The 18,065-nt window shown below is 36.7% G+C and overlaps 1 protein-coding gene across 4 annotated transcripts in view; it reads right to left on the bottom strand.

The window, feature by feature from the left end:
- LOC111640203 (high affinity cAMP-specific and IBMX-insensitive 3',5'-cyclic phosphodiesterase 8B-like) overlaps positions 1-18,065 on the bottom strand; it is an 86,790-nt gene that overhangs the window by 55,010 nt on the left and 13,715 nt on the right. For 3 of the 4 annotated variants that reach the window (XR_002759234.1, XM_023386203.1, XM_023386204.1), the window contains exons 2-4: positions 8,354-8,410; positions 7,149-7,339; positions 4,858-4,917 (exon numbers count right to left, since the gene is read on the bottom strand). Coding sequence is in view for 3 of the 4 variants with exons in the window: in XM_023386203.1 (XP_023241971.1) it covers positions 4,858-4,917; positions 7,149-7,339; positions 8,354-8,410 (308 nt within the window). In the remaining variant the exon portion in view is untranslated. Of the gene's footprint in view, positions 1-4,857; positions 4,918-7,148; positions 7,340-8,353; positions 8,411-8,742; positions 8,848-18,065 lie in introns of those variants that run through there. The other variant, XM_023386205.1, reaches the window with a different exon arrangement.

The raw sequence follows: 18,065 nt of genomic DNA, 5'->3' as shown, positions 1-18,065 counted from the left end.
TCCAGATATTACAGGTTCCGACAAGTAAAGAATTTTTATAGTCCTGCCACAAATAAGCTATATATTGATTATTGACCATTTGTGACATGCTATAACGAGCAAAAATTTAAAAAAACTAATAGGTAGGTTTAAAATTAATAAATACAAATGTATTCTGGCAGTGAATGAGTTAATTATGCTTTCTATTTGCAAAACTCCTCAACCTTAACACAAAATAAGAAAAAAAGTGAATTTTTAAGAAATTTGCGGGATTTCCCGGGATAAGAAAAATTTCCCGGGATATTTCCCGGGTTAAAAAAACAACCGGGATCCCGGGATCCCGGAATCCCGTTTCAGAAACCCTACTCATCACTAATACACCTCGAAGGACGCGACAGGGTTGTTGTAAATTTTAAACGTTTCTCGCCATAGCTGTAAAAATCTACATATGTTAAACTTCATAGATTGTCCGTCGTTTGTTTTCTAACTAATTCATTTTAGGACCGGGTGTTCACGGAAATTTCCAAAATTTACAACTTTTAGGTCACTCTCATCGAACTGGAAAAATTTCTGTCTTAATTATTACATCTAATATTACGAAGAAATCAGTCACCACTGCACTGGGCTAGTGATTGGTTTGGTTAAGCTTTTAAGTAAAATTTCGGCTCTTTCATCAGAGTTTTATTTAGGTCCCTAATTCCCTAATCTCTTAATTATTTAACTACTTTTTAAGTAGAAATAAGTCGAAACCGGTTACTTTGTACTCGAATATTTGTAGTCTCGGAAAAAAAGTGGAAAGACAAATATTTACGACAACGGATGTATTGATATAAATCGTAAATTTAAGGAAAATTAATTCTAGAGCTTTTTTTGTACCTTGTGCATCTCACTAATTAAATTTAGTTGTAAATGATGCTGTCAAAGTAACAGTTAATTTTTTAACATTATACAAGAATTGTACGCGTTTTTTCTGCGTCCCCTTATAGATAGAACATACTAAATTGTAATATCACTAGTTTAACATTGAAATCTGTAAGTAATACAAAATGGGAAAGCAGAATAAAAATATTAAATATTTTAATAGATTTTTTAAAATTCCTGTCATCNCTGTGGTTGGGGGGGGTCGGTAGCACGATTTTGTTACCCACTTTGAAGCTTAACAACTGCTGTGATTTGTCAAAAATTTCTGAAATTTTGTAGGGAAGTTTGTATCCCGGGTCTCCCTTGACCACTCGGCCATCCGACCCATTTCTCGACGTTTCAAGGTGTCCTGAGTCCAAAAATATAAAAATCTTGGGAACCATTTTTTGACTGATCGCCATACTTTCCCTCTGTTATATATAACAGCCGGAAAAGTAAAAATAAAAAAAAAATAACTGTTAAAATTATTCCTCTTCCGACCGTCCATTCTATTACGGATAGAATTTTAAAAAATACGGAAGATTAAAAAAGAATGGAAAAAATACCGAGAAAAAACATAAATGAAAAAGAAGCGACGGTGCAGAGAGAAAAGAAGAAGCTAGACAGCGTTAATTGTGTCAATAAGTGAATATTTTCGGATATGTACGAAGAGTAGTTGACGGATGACAGACAACACGTATTTTCATCACTAACATACAAGGGAAGCGGCGCTTCTATCGCTTCCAAGGACGTGATAAACGTTTAGACGCAAGCCAAATTTTATACACATCCACGAGCAGCATGGCACAAATACATCTCAGGAGGCAGAGCAATGACGATTTGGTCACGTCAGATGACGTTTTCTATTGTTAACAAATCACAAAATGTGTGAAAAATTAATTTTGACAATATAATTAAGGATTTCGTTGAAATCAAAGCACGGAGAATCATATTTTTAATTTATTTCATTTAAAATATATGCTCTCCACCTCACATTACAACTGTTTTGCCCCTGTACATTATACTTTTCTTTTAACAATAGAGTCGTGCCAGTCATTAACACCTTTCGGGCGGATTTTTGAATTGAAATAACATGACTTCCGATTTGTATTGTATGTTCTTATATAGTTACTCGGAGCCTTCTACCCCTAAGGTTTTCATATCTGGTCTCGTCTTTCATCTATCTGACTCAATTCTCGAGATTAATTAAGGAAAGACAGACGGACGGACGACAGTGGAAATTTTTAGGTCTACAATTGTTTCAAATTGCAGCTCAATTAAATGTGTATTAGAATTATCATTTGTGACTGTAAAAGCAAACTCTTAGAAGTCAAAAAGTAATAATTTTCGTAGTAAGACAACTTTAAAATTCACTAGACTGATATAAATCCGTATAAAACCTTAAAAAGTTGATCTTTTATATATCAGAGTACTGTATATAAATCATTCTTATCGATTTGACAATGCGAATAAGAATAAAAGCTATTAATATTTACTTAATACTGCATTTCTATTTACTTTGCGAAGATTATTTTAAATTTATAAGCGCTTTACTAAATTTAGAAATTTATTTTAATCCTCTACAGTTTATAAGTTTTAAATAAATATAAAATTTAATTTTAATTAAATAACGTTTTAGTACAAACAATGACACTTTAGTTTCACCAGGCCCAGACGCATTTGAATTAGGGGACCCCGTGTACATTACCTGTGGGCATAATTGAGCCAAAATATATAATGAAGCGATCTGCTTTGGATCTTGCAGTTAAAACAGTCGTGAGTCGTTTAACTTTTGAAGCTCCTACTTGTCCTGAAACTCCACTATAACTATAAGGGCAGACTTTATATTTTCCCCTAAACAATATTTCCACTTAAATAACCCCATCCTGCTGATTTCACTCTAAATTTAGAGAGAAAAAACCCCTTAGTTTGGAATAACTAGAATGGTTTGCGTACAACATGCTGTATTTATTTTACACTTTTTACGACTGCGGATCTAATACGAAACGGTGTTTATTAATATAAAATATAGTTCGATTTTATATAACTATCTAAGATAAAAATAATTAATTAATTTTTCTTTTTATTAAGGACAAGATAAATCGAACCATAATTTATCTCTAGAGAAGAATGTCGGAACTTCTCGTGACATAAATATCTTTCGATAATCTATCTAATGACAAGAAACCGAAAGTTGTAATTTATCTATCATATCGCGATAATATATAGATTAATTTTTACTTTCCCGGCACTGTTATATTATATATAATAGAAAAAAAAAGTATGACGATCGATCAAAAAATGACTCCCCACAGATTTTTACATTTTTGAACTCGGCAGACCTTGAAACATTGAGAAATGCATAAAACTTGGGTTTTTTTTGTATGTATGGATATTGTTAGTGTCTGTGTGTGGGGGGGTCGGTAGCACGATTTTGTTACCCACTTTGAAGCTTAACAACTGCTGTGATTTGTCAAAAATTTCTGAAATTTTGTAGGGAAGTTTGTATCCCGGGTCTCCCTTGACCGCTCGGCCATCCGACCCATTTCTCGACGTTTCAAGGTGTCCTGAGTCCAAAAATATAAAAATCTTGGGTACCATTTTTTGACTGATCGCCATACTTTCCCTCTGTTATATATAACAGCCGGAAAAGTAAAAATAAAAAAAAAAAATAACTGTTAAAATTATTCCTCTTCCGACCGTCCATTCTATTACGGATAGAATTTTAAAAAATACGGAAGATTAAAAAAGAATGGAAAAAATACCGAGAAAAAACATAAATGAAAAAGAAGCGACGGTGCAGAGAGAAAAGAAGAAGCTAGACAGCGTTGTGTCAATAAGTGAATATTTTCGGATATGTTCGAAGAGTAGTTGACGGATGACAGACAACACGTATTTTCATCACTAACAAAAGAACGAAAACGACAGCAAAAACTAGACGAGATGCAAGATGGAGATAATTATGATGATTACGAAGGTTTATATCCCAGGTATAACCTATATATCCTTTAAGGTGTGGAAGAGGAAGGAGTCGATACACCGTTATGTTCTAATTTAAATTCGTTTATCATCATTCGTATTCATTGGAAGGAAGTATTTCCCACGTTATATCTAATCTTATAGTCTATATATTTCGAAATACTGTATATGTTCCAAAAGAAAAAGTAATTAATTTAATAAATTTGAAGGGAAAATACTGTACTGTATTACATACTGTATACTGTACTATTTTAGTACCTAGTGTACTGGAGGTTATGGATTATGTTGATACTGGGCAAGCATCTTGCAACTATGTAAGAGAAAAATGTATGAAGCCGCAGGAAGCCCACGAAGTTTCCTGTGGCCCGCATCCATAAAAGGTTGCTCTTACTGATTTAGAGATTATCACGTGTACCCATGATTTGAACAGAAAACATTTGATAGTTGATCGGTGGTCGCAGGTCAATCGCAATAGCAGCAGCAACAAGCAAACTTTTATAGCTACTTCTTATATATCTAACTCTTATATACATAGATTTTTAACTAAGTCACTCTCTATATTGCGACACGTAGGCTATAATATTTTTTTCGAAAAAGAGACATCGAAGAACCTATTTTTTATAAGTCTATGACTAATCCAACGAGAAAAAATTAATCTTTAAGCGTTAGTAGACTAATGCTTAAAGATTAATTAAAGATTAAAGTTCATTACATTGTATTATATAATAAAAAAACAAGAATTAGAAAAAAAAGGATTACATAATCTTGTTAATTCATATTGATAATCCTTTCTTTTAACGCATCTCTAGTAGATAGTACAGTACTGTACATTTTTATCGTTATTTTATCGGTAAACAGTTTAGTTTGGCAACAGAACTGCAGTTGTGTATATAAGTCTTTCCGATAAACTGTCAGAAAATAAGAACATGCTTTCGATAAAAAACAAAATTTATCATAAAACAACAAGATTAATTTGAAAATATTTAAATAATTACTTACTTTCTTTTCACCACGGCTACTATGCAAGTATATTGACTTCCTCGGATGGCTCTTAATGATCTGTTAAAAAATACATTGTAATTTTTTATGTTGCATAGATAATACTTTGTACCACCACAAAAACTAATTTAAACAATTGACAATTGGGATTGATAACCGATGCGAAAAATCTTTTTGGTATAAACACACCGGGAAATCTCTTTATTCGTGGAAATAATCAACTTTAGTGTCACAAGAATAAGTGTCGAAAGACGTTTTCAGTCTCCAATGTGTTCTTATATATATATATATAGCAGCTATAGCCTATACCTTGTACAAGTCCGTGGAGAAGTGAAGCTGGGGATTTTCTTCTGGGTCCGGAGAAAACTTAGGGAGTCCGTAGTGATTCATACCACTACCCTTACAAATTAATTTTATTTTTACTAACAAAAACTAAAATATTTAAAACTCTTTTCATTTTTTTTTCGCTTTTTCCTTTCTGGGCACTAACGGCACCTTTTTTAAGCAAGCCCATCTATGAGTTCGGCCAGGACCACAATGGGGAAGCTGGGTGGTGAGTGTCGGGGCCCAACATATCCGGATGGTCCATCGTCGAAAAATTTTTGTGTTTTCGACCCATCCCAGAGTGATAACTTTCGGCCATCCGGACGTCGATTACTTTTTATTATAAAGGAAACACTATGAATTTCATTTGTTTAAAAAAATGGCAAAATTGGCCCAGTAATAAGCAAACAGGTCCCATACAAACTCTTAACGCCCCTATATGTATTTATACACACAGAGTGATCATAATTAGAGATAAATATTGGATAAATCTCAACCAAATTTGGTATAAATAACGTCCTGAGTATTCGGTTTTGATTTTCAGAAAGAAAATGTTACTTTAAAATTCAACCGTTAGAGCAAAATTTGGCTCTGCTATCTCCTTAATGTGCATATTTTAAGGTTAAGAAACAAAGTGAAATAATTTTATTTCAATTACAAATGTGATTACAGATGTAGATTTACCATTTTGTAGATTGAAGAGTTTTAACAAGTAACACACGATCAGGAAAAGTGAGCACCGTGACTGTTCACCCATCAAAGAATTGTGAAGAACAATTGTAACTCTTTTTATACTCGAAAAAATTCATTTTAAAAACGTACGTAAAACGCACATTAAGAGGACAGCGCCGTCAAATTTCTCCCTAGGGGCTGAATTTTGAGAAACAAGCACTTCGTTAATAATATATGAACTTATAGGATTTTTTCCCCTTTCAGTAAAACGTTTTCGAAAACAAATAAAAGTAAAAAGGGATGTTTCGTTCGATTTTCGAAGTAAAACTATCGATTGCATTATTCCGACTTGTCTGATAGAATTCCATTGTTAAATTTGTCGAGTCGACCTTATAGATTATCAATAGACCCTGAAGAAATCTCGTCTTCTCGCACGAAATCATCAAAAAATTCCTGGTAATCTATACATAGTATCAGTTCTTTTAAAATCTTGTTTTCACTAATGTTCAAATCTGTGAATATAAATGCTTAAATAAGTGGACAATTGAACGTTTTATTACTGAATTTCGAAGACCGATGCACCCTCAATCACACAGATAATATCACAATGGCGGATTTAGGAAGAGAAGAGCGTTTCTCTTCTTTCGACCAGAATACCGATACTGTATTCTGTTTATTCAAGTTTTACTATATCAGTACTTAATATATTTTGTAGTCAATGTTTATCAAATACATACATGACGTTCGTTGCTGATAAGAAAAGGTCTACTTTAGTCCGATTTTATATAACATATCACACTAGTAATTATTCTAGACGTTACTGGATTAAAAATAAAACGGGAAAAATATCAGATCTATGTGTCAAGTTTTGCATTTTGTTATAACCTATAGAAGAGTTTTTTAATATTGAATTGGCATAAAAGCTGGCATCATTTCGTCACAAGAAAACGTATACAAGAAGTAATCGGAAAGATGTTCGTCACGCGTTGTTGAATACATAGGTTACTAAAATAGATAATGCTATGTCGAAACTATTAAAAGTAAGCACGTGCATCGTCATATATAGGTAATTGTTACTTCTAAAGACGAGTTAATGATTAAAAACTTCTCTTATAGAATATAGATATGTATATAGAAATAATTTGCTGTACTGTGAATTAATTTTTCCTCTTATTATTTTCGAAATCGAATCATATCGTTACGCGAATATACGGTATATCTCTTTGTAGTTATACTACGATAAAAATAAATGACGCTCGACATTTTGACAATGAATACAGAAAATTGAAACATACCCGCACAAGGCGACGGGGTCGTAAGACCTGGACTGTCTACTGTCGACAAATATTAAGTGATGACGACGGTTTAAGTATTCTTCCAGCGCCTTTTCCGGGTCGTATACCAGAGAACATTCGTATTGAAGTTTCTCGGCTGCCCATTTCAACGCGTCGCTTTGAGCGTCTTCTTTGGGAAAAATTAGCAACGCCTAAAGAAATACCAAAAAAGATATTAATACTATTTCTTTCCAAAGTTGTCTTAATAAAGTTTAATTGGTGGGAAAAAAAAGCGGGAATTTAAAAAAACAATACAGGAGCTGTATGTGTGTTTAACGTAGATCCCCGTAATAATGCTACCTCTCTTGAACTCAATGTGTGTGTATGTGTGTGTCCAAAAAATTGGTTTCTTGTTAAACTTCTTTGCTCTAGTCTAAGATTCAATCTATACTTGTTGTTACTATTAACCATATCCACAAACTAATGAATTTTCTTGTTGTCTATTCAATTAATTAATACAGTAATTGGAAACCTTTGGTAAGAATATGAGAAACTACAATCAAAACACAACCTTTGTGTTTTGGTTGTGTTTTGGTCTAAAATAAACCAAAATACACTTGTGTTTTCGGTGTTTGTTTGGGTATTTTGTTTTGTTTTTTCTTTCTTGATCCATTGAAAAATGCTCGTCCATGTAATTTATTTGGGTTTTTCTTAACCGATTAAAGTTGATTTAATTCATCGATTAAATAAAGTTTATAAGGATCGTTTCTCTAAGAACGTCTCAGGAAGTTTCTTTGCAGTTTACAATGTTCTTGTAATCGAATCCCGATAGTTATTCGCAATTTTTTTTTCTTTTGATTTCAATTTCGTTTTTAAAATTCTTTTTCATATTTGCATCTTTTCGGAAATTTCTTTTCTATATATTTCTGGAATTTACGAAATGTTCAAAAAAGCCATTTTCCTCGCAAAAATCCTGGTTTTTGGTAGAAAGAAATAATTCTTTAGCCTATATTTAATGTCGATTGCCGTTCGAATGCTTCTTTAAAGACAATCAACCGAAGAAACGAATCCTACGAAATTAACAGAAAACGGCAACAATCCTTCGACAAATAAACGAAAAGTCTTCCTGTGTAGGGAATTACACAGAAAGGCGTTTGTCACCGGCGTATGCGTGCCCGATAAAGACAATAAGGTAATAAATTAATGAGATAGTAAAGAAGACTTACTTTAATCTTCTGTCGGTTAAGGCACATCGGTCCAAATTTAACGACGGAACTTCCTTCCTGATAAAGAAAAAACAAAAACAATAAACTTTATCCATTCAATTCTTTTGGAAATTAACTAAATGACTAAAATGTCTACGTTTCCGAATTTCATTTCATCGCGTTATTGACGGTCATTTTCTCCTCCCAGGAATTTCTTTTCTATTTGACATAGAAGCGATTCTTTATTTTAAAAGGGACATATTCCCTGTACGCACGAATTCGTCTCGAAATGCCGAAACGACTTCGAGCGTAGACGGAAGATTCTATATAATTGGAGGCTGCGCGAGGCGTCGGGGGCAACTTCCGTCAATTCTTTTTCCGCGGAAACGATCAAAAAGAGAAAGACCTACCGGATCGAGAGCTCGAGTGAATCCTCGTAGGACGCTTCGCGCCTCTCCGGAACAGGCGGAATGCGCCGCGAAACAGTTCACCTTTCGCATGACCGTCGATCCCGTTTAAAAAATCGCTTCTCCGCTCCGTCGACGACGCCCGCGACGCGTCGCTTCGAATCTTCGACTGACGTCACGTCTTTAGGGCCAAAAGTCTATCGCGCACCCGTCGCTTCCTTCATTTTTCATCTAACGGACAATTGTCCTTTAAATGAAATATGAAAGAAGACTTAAATTCCTTCTTCCGTTATAAAAAATAAAAAAGAGATCCGGATAAACAATCGTTTAAAACAGCGATACTCGCAAAGGGATATTCGCTAATCAGTGACCGAATGGGTTCCTGAGCAACAAATTGGCAATGTGGAGTTTTTCGGGGTATTTTTCATACGTCTGACACCTAAATAGGGACAAATTTCCTATAAAAAATCCTTCCAGAAGACACTCTTCTTTGATCGCTCGTGTAACCAATTTTGTCGCCTTATCCCACCTTTGTATGCCTATTACTGAACACCTAGCCATATATGTAAGTAAACTCACGCCAATCAAAGGTTTATAAAAAATTATTGAGTGATATTACTTAGAAATTATTACGTAAAATTTAAATCGTACCTATTAATCAAATAATTGCTGATAAATAATATGAAATTGTGAGAAAATACATAAATAAATGAACGAAAATGGAGACGACAAACATTTAAGACAGTTTTTAAATTTATTATTATTACTACTACATTATAAAGAATATTTTTATATTCATTATGAAAAGTTTTTTTAAAAAGTTAATGCATGGTCGAGCTTTAATTTCGGTTAACAAATAAATCAAACTTGTCATTTCCATACAGAAGGTGACTACTATTTCACGCCATAAACTTCTATTTTCAGTCTTAAACATACGGAAAAGAGAATAGTAGTTCATTCTTTCACATTATTAAATCATCTAGTTCTTTTCTCTTGCCTTTTTTTCCCCCGGAAAGACTGGGAGAATTTTCTATAGATATAGAGTTTTGTCGTAGTTTATGATCGAAGAATTTCCTGACCTCGATAACTTAAATTTATGACAATTTTATCCATCTTCATCATTTCTAATATCGTTACTTGTTTAGTCTAGGGTAACTTTAAAATTTTCTTATAAATCCACATCTTAAAGCTGTCAATCTTCTCAGTGAGATGTGGTTGAGAGTCCATTTTTTTTCTGCCTCACATAGTAAGACCAGATGTAGTAGGTGATTAGTCTTTTTCTACATTCTATGATTACCTTTTTGGATGTCAGATGTTAAAGATAGATCTTTTAATTTCTGTTTTTTCGTATTCCGAATCGATTCTGTTGTCCTTTTTCCTCAAGTGACCAAAATACAGGGTCAGCAAAACTCGCTTAACATCGTTATAAAATCGAACTAAGTTAGACAAGAAAAATTTTGGCGTGTTAAACCTAGGGACAACCATCTTTATATGTGTCAATCGGACGGCCGCCATCTTTTAAATGGGAATGGGATCATGCGAAGTTAAAATTTCGAGAGAAATGCAATGGTGCACTTGTTTTCCAGCTAACTTAATGAAGTTGCGAACAAATGCTACGAATAAATGAATGTAACCAATTTCTGCTTTTTCAACTGTGATAAACAACGCTGGGATGCTTCCAACGAGTGAGGAACGAATCCAGATTATCCTGATGTCTAAGAACAAGAGTTCACGTGTTGCCTAGATCCTGGCCTATCTTCGACTGATCAGTCTCTCAGATCTTTTGTAGAAATTGAACAGCTATCACATGTGACACAGAGACTTTTTTTAAACTCTTTCCGCCCTGTAGACATCAAGAAGGCCTCTTGTAGCAATCCCATTATGGGTTCGGCCAAGCCCACAATAGGGGAACCGAGTGGTGAGGAACGGGGCCCGACATATCCGGACGGACCACCACCTTTTTTCCCTTTTTCCCTTAAAGGGAAAAGGAGCCTCCTCAATTGGGTCTCTGAGGTGACGGCTCCCCTATTCAAAAGGCTCCTAGAAAGGGGCAAAGTCCATGTTGAGTGGACAAGAAACCGAGTCAGGGAACGTCTTGCCTTGACTCGGTGTTACAGGTGCTATGAATTTGGCCATATCGCCCCCAGTGCAGGGTGGAGGCCCAGACTTGTAGCCGCTGTTCGATGGCGCACTCTCACAAAGAGTGCAAAACGAAGCTGCTGAAATGCAGCAACTGTCGCAAAGCCAACAGAAAGTTTGNCAGTGGCGTACCGTGGGTGTCAGCCGCCCGGGGCGGAGGAAAATTTTGGCCGCCCCCCCTTATTTAGGTATTTCAATTTAAAAGACCAAAATTCAGTTTTGTCACAGAACAAGCAATGAAATTCGGTGGTAGTGCAACGACCTGTTTAAAATAGTTCTATTGGATATTAGTGGTGTATATGAACGCGAATGAATCGTACAAGCGAATAAAAAAAAAAGTCAACAGGTTTCGCAGGATTTCCTTGAATTAAAAATTACTAGTTCACCCGGACGGCGAGCCGATTCCCGGACTGTCCGGACGATAGCACTATCGTAGGCGCGATGCAAGTATAGATTAGGATGGTTCAAATTTTTACAAGACATTATTATTATTTATTGTGCAATTTTGCCCCCCCTAAAAAGTGCCGCCCGGGGTGGGCCGCTCCTGCCGCCCCCATTACGGTATGCCACTGATCCTGATGTCTAAGAACAAGAGTTCACGTGTTGCCTAGATCCTGGCCTATCTTCGACTGATCAGTCTCTCAGATCTTTTGTAGAAATTGAACAGCTATCACATGTGACACAGAGACTTTTTTAAAACTCTTTCCGCCCTGTAGACATCAAGAAGGCCTCTTGTAGCAATCCCATTATGGGTTCGGCCAAGCCCACAATAGGGGGACCGAGTGGTGAGGAACGGGGCCCGACATATCCGGACGGACCACCACCTTTTTTCCATTTTTCCCTTAAAGGGAAAAGGAGCCTCCTCAATTGGGTCTTTGAGGTGACGGCTCCCCTATTCAAAAGGCTCCTAGAAAGGGGCAAAGTCCATGTTGAGTGGACAAGAAACCGAGTCAGGGAACGTCTTGCCTTGACTCGGTGTTACAGGTGCTATGAATTTGGCCATATCGCCCCCAGTGCAGGGTGGAGGCCCAGACTTGTAGCCGCTGTTCGATGGCGCACTCTCACAAAGAGTGCAAAACGAAGCTGCTGAAATGCAGCAACTGTCGCAAAGCCAACAGAAAGTTTGGTTTGCAGCTGGAGACGGGCCACTCCTGCCTAAGTCCCAGTTGCCCCTCTTACCTGAGGGAATTGGCCGTGGTTCGGTCTCGTACCGATTATGGCTAGTTACCAACTAATGTTGGCCAAGAAACGAAAAGGAATAGACAGAACATTGTAATCTATGACCTAATGCTCGGTGTATAATCGGACAGGGCTAACTTAGAACCCCTCTGTCCGTTCTAAAGTAAATGTGGGACCTTCGGGCCCCACCTTTTTACATGGCCAATATAGGCGAGGCTATTCAAGGGCTGGGCAAGGGTTGGCTAGAACCCACCTGGCCCGCAACAGAAGCGCAATGCTCATGAAACTTAAAGGATTGTAAATGATATGACGGAACATAGTTTAGTAGTCTAAAGACCTATAGTTTGGCTATATGCCGGGCGGGACCCTTTGGGGAGGGGCCCCACAGTCCGAGAAGTTAAGCATTACTCAGTTCTTGGTTGAGTGTGTATATACAGCTAAAGCTGTTAAAAACTGTATGCAGCATTAGAGGGTTGAACTCAGGAGCGAGGAAGGCAAGGAAGGTTGGTTTCCATTGGGTCGTATCGCCAGAGCCAGAGCTAGAGCCCGAGCATTTTCTTAGATTCGACTTTTTCCGTCCAAGTCACCTCAGTGATTACCGACTGGCCGATTATTAGAATACAGTCTCTTAGTACTCTGTAGTGCCATTTGGCGGGGCAGAGGCTATTTACTTCGAGTTATTATATGAGGATCGCCACCTGAAAAATTCCTGGGGCTTTTTTCGACCCGTCCGGATTCGCTCCTGGATCTCCCGGAACGGTAGGATGACACTGACAACGCGGTGGCTCGGCCGTCCGGCCGTCTAACACAGGATCTCTAAAAGGGATATCGTTGATTAAAATCATTTTCAATGTCAAGTAAGCTCCTTTCCCCAGACTTCAGACTAATCTGGATTCGTTCCTCACTCAGAGACATCCTAGCATTGTTCATCACATCTGTAAATGAAGAAATTGGTTACATTCATTTTTTTTTCATAAATTTTCACAAATTAAAGTTAGGTGGAAAACAAGTGCACCATTGTATCTCTCGAAATTCTAGCTTCATCTCATATATTGCATGACCCAAACCCATTTAAAAATTTTGATATAAATTCAAAATGGTGAACATCCGATTGACACACATAAAGATGGTTGTTTCTAGGCATATAATGTTTCTATCATGCTAAAATTCCCTCTATCTATCTCAGTTCTATTTTATAAGGGTGTTAAGCGATTCACTCTATACATCTATAACGTAATCAAGGAACTTCCGTAATCTATCAGGGGATCTTACTAAAAAGAACGATACCATCAGCATATCTGTTTCTGTTTTTTCCTTTAATATTTATATAATATCATCAATTTCTTTGAAAATGCTTTCCGTATAAATGTTAAATAAGTAATTAACGATAAGGCACTCTTGTATTACTCCCTTCTTTATACCGAATTCATCAGAATACAGTACTTATATTTGTAATTAATTTTAATTCGTGTTCCATTTAAATTATGGAGAGTCTTTATTAATCTTTCGTGTCTATCAAAAGTCAAAGACCTTTGAATAATCCACCAAAAAANGTTAAAATTTCGAGAGAAATGCAATGGTGCACTTGTTTTCCAGCTAACTTAATGAAGTTGCGAAGAAATGCTACGAATAAATGAATGTAACCAATTTCTGCTTTTTCAACTGTGATAAACAACGCTGGGATGCTTCCAACAAGTGAGGAACGAATCCAGATTATCCTGATCAGTGGCGTACCGTGGGTGTCAGCCGCCCGGGGCGGAGGAAAATTTTGCCCCCCCTTATTTAGGTATTTCAATTTAAAAGACCAAAATTCAGTTTTGTCACAGAACAAGCAATGAAATTCGGTGGTAGTGCAACGACCTGTTTAAAATAGTTCTATTGGATATTAGTGGTGTATATGAACGCGAATGAATCGTACAAGCGAATAAAAAAAAAAGTCAACAGGTTTCGCAGGATTTCCTTGAATTAAAAATTACTAGTTCACCCGGACGGCGAGCCGATTCTCGGACTGTCCGGACGATAGCACTATCGTAGGCGCGATGCAAGTATAGATTAGGATGGTTCAAATTTTTACAAGACATTATTATTATTTATTGTGCAATTTTGCCCCCCCTAAAAAGTGCCGCCCGGGGTGGGCCGCTCCTGCCGCCCCCATTACGGTATGCCACTGATCCTGATGTCTAAGAACAAGAGTTCACGTGTTGCCTAGATCCTGGCCTATCTTCGACTGATCAGTCTCTCAGATCTTTTGTAGAAATTGAACAGCTATCACATGTGACACAGAGACTTTTTTTAAACTCTTTCCGCCCTGTAGACATCAAGAAGGCCTCTTGTAGCAATCCCATTATGGGTTCGGCCAAGCCCACAATAGGGGAACCGAGTGGTGAGGAACGGGGCCCGACATATCCGGACGGACCACCACCTTTTTTCCCTTTTTCCCTTAAAGGGAAAAGGAGCCTCCTCAATTGGGTCTCTGAGGTGACGGCTCCCCTATTCAAAAGGCTCCTAGAAAGGGGCAAAGTCCATGTTGAGTGGACAAGAAACCGAGTCAGGGAACGTCTTGCCTTGACTCGGTGTTACAGGTGCTATGAATTTGGCCATATCGCCCCCAGTGCAGGGTGGAGGCCCAGACTTGTAGCCGCTGTTCGATGGCGCACTCTCACAAAGAGTGCAAAACGAAGCTGCTGAAATGCAGCAACTGTCGCAAAGCCAACAGAAAGTTTGGTTTGCAGCTGGAGCGGGCCACTCCTGCCTAAGTCCCAGTTGCCCCTCTTACCTGAGGGAATTGGCCGTGGTTCGGTCTCGTACCGATTATGGCTAGTTACCAACTAATGTTGGCCAAGAAACGAAAAGGAATAGACAGAACATTGTAATCTACGACCTAATGCTCGGTGTATAATCGGACAGGGCTAACTTAAAACCCGTCTGTCCGTTCTAAAGTAAATGTGGGACCTTCGGGCCCCACCTATTACATGGCCAATATAGGCGAGGCTATTCAAGGGCTGGGCAAGGGTTGGCTAGAACCCACCTGGCCCGCAACAAAAGCGCAATGCTCATGAAACTTAAAGGATTGTAAATGATATGACGGAACATAGTTTAGTAGTCTAAAGACCTATAGTTTGGCTATATGCCGGGCGGGCCCCTTTGGGGAGGGACCCACAGTCCGAGAAGTTAAGCATTACTCAGTTCTTGGTTGAGTGTGTATATACAGCTAAAGCTGTTAAAAACTGTATGCAGCATTAGAGGGTTGAACTCAGGAGCGAGGAAGGCAAGGAAGGTTGGTTTCCATTGGGTCGTATCGCCAGAGCCAGAGCTAGAGCCCGAGCATTTTCTTAGATTCGACTTTTTCCGTCCAAGTCACCTCAGTGATTACCGACTGGCCGATTATTAGAATACAGTCTCTTAGTACTCTGTAGTGCCATTTGGCGGGGCAGAGGCTATTTACTTCGAGTTATTATATGAGGATCGCCACCTGAAAAATTCCTGGGGCTTTTTTCGACCCGTCCGGATTCGCTCCTGGATCTCCCGGAACGGTAGGATGACACTGACAACGCGGTGGCTCGGCCGTCCGGCCGTCTAACACAGGATCTCTAAAAGGGATATCGTTGATTAAAATCATTTTCAATGTCAAGTAAGCTCCTTTCCCCAGACTTCAGACTAATCTGGATTCGTTCCTCACTCAGAGACATCCTAGCATTGTTCATCACATCTGTAAATGAAGAAATTGGTTACATTCATTTTTTTTTCATAAATTTTCACAAATTAAAGTTAGGTGGAAAACAAGTGCACCATTGTATCTCTCGAAATTCTAGCTTCATCTCATATATTGCATGACCCAAACCCATTTAAAAATTTTGATATAAATTCAAAATGGTGAACATCCGATTGACACACATAAAGATGGTTGTTTCTAGGCATATAATGTTTCTATCATGCTAAAATTCCCTCTATCTATCTCAGTTCTATTTTATAAGGGTGTTAAGCGATTCACTCTATACATCTATAACGTAATCAAGGAACTTCCGTAATCTATCAGGGGATCTTACTAAAAAGAACGATACCATCAGCATATCTGTTTCTGTTTTTTCCTTTAATATTTATATAATATCATCAATTTCTTTGAAAATGCTTTCCGTATAAATGTTAAATAAGTAATTAACGATAAGGCACTCTTGTATTACTCCCTTCTTTATACCGAATTCATCAGAATACAGTACTTATATTTGTAATTAATTTTAATTCGTGTTCCATTTAAATTATGGAGAGTCTTTATTAATCTTTCGTGTCTATCAAAAGTCAAAGACCTTTGAATAATCCACCAAAAAATAAATAAATAAATAAATACTTTTGTTTAGTTCAAGGCAATTTTAGTTAAATAATTATTCCAAAACTTTATGTTGTAACAAACATAACAAAGTATGACGAAATTTCTGTTCCGTAGGCGAGAAAAGACATTAATGTAAATTTTTATTAGTAGAGAAACAAATAGGACTTTTGACAAAATAATATTCTAACATAAATTTTAATAATTGTTTCATGTAAAATGGACGTTTCTTTTTTCGACAACGAAAGTATACGAAGCGGAAATACAGAAGAGAAATCATTGTAATTTAAGATTACGTATGAGCACGTAGGTTAATAACGGAATTTTCGGGCGTAACTATAAACAAATTGGTAACTTAAATGTCGAAGGTCGAGCCGGGAGCATCACGAATCAACTTTCAATATTTTTAAACGATAAAAAAAACGAAGAATTACTCTCGTAATTAAGTTAATTAATTCGTAATTAAATGATAAAAAGTACTGAAGGCATTTAGAACATTTGACAGAAGAGACGAACGAACAGATAAGCGATCTTCCTCTTGTCTATTTTTATTAAAATAATCGTAATCGAAACACCCAGAAAATATTATATTTTTGACAGCGAAATACTTTGATCCGAGATTTAAGAATAAATTTAACTATCCCATTTTAATTTACGTAAAAATTGACGACGAAAAAAAGTAGGAAAGTTTATGAAATTTTGGCACGAGAAAGGGTGACTCAGAAATTTTCTAAATAAATAAGACAGAAATTTTGACACTTTTCGGAAGTAATAGTCGGCGCCGTCCGATACATTTCCAATTTATTTTTAAATGCTTAATTTTAGAAACGAGAAATTACTTCGGAAGAGAAAAAATCTTTTCCTCTCGCCAACTTATCCGTGTACATTTTAATAAACTAACGTGACGAATTAACTCTCTACCACTAAACACAGGCCCATGGGTGTCCTCACAGAGGTAGTTGTCCCTCGGGTAGTAGTATTTGTAATTATTTGTCTCCAACCTTTGCACCCATCTGGAAAATTTTCTGAAGATGCCCATGCTTAGGTCTGTATAGGCCTATATATTTTTTTCCTTTTTTAATTTTAATTTTTATCAGAAAATATAAAACATAAAATATTTATTAGCGAATCAAATCGTATAGAATAAATCGAAATTATTTCCGCGTGGACAGACCCTTTCTTTCCTTTCTACAACCAACAATTTATAAGCGACATCAAAGTAAATTCGATTTTCGATACGTCGAAAGACGATCGGAAGTGATGTAACTTACGTTTACTACCAGAGAATATCAAAAAACGTCACCGAAAACTTTTTGTTTGCGATTTAAATATTTATTTTACATCGTAGACGAATAAAAGAACGGTCGTAAAGTAATTATTTGTTAAGAATATTCTCGTGCGGTACAATGAGGAATTTCGATTTACCGACCACATTTCTTTAGTAATATTTAAGATACTTTTTTCAAATTTAGAATAAGTTTAATAATAATTAAAAAAAAGTATCTAGATAAAACACATTTACAAATGTTAACGGTAGACGATCGTGGTTTATATCTTTAGAGAATGAAAGTTTCGTTCCGGCTTGCGACGTCAAGCCTGTATTGTGACGCGAATAACGACGCGAAATCGGCGCGACAATACACGACTTCTTGTTTTTTAAGGCTACAATTTAAAAATTTGTAAA

The sequence above is a fragment of the Centruroides sculpturatus genome, unplaced genomic scaffold (genome assembly GCF_000671375.1).
Source record: "Centruroides sculpturatus isolate CEXI.00-Female unplaced genomic scaffold, Cexi_2.0 scaffold1403, whole genome shotgun sequence".
NCBI lineage: Eukaryota > Metazoa > Arthropoda > Arachnida > Scorpiones > Buthidae > Centruroides > Centruroides sculpturatus.
The sequence above is the reverse complement of the archived record's forward strand: the minus strand, read 5'-3'. Positions and strand labels throughout refer to the sequence as shown.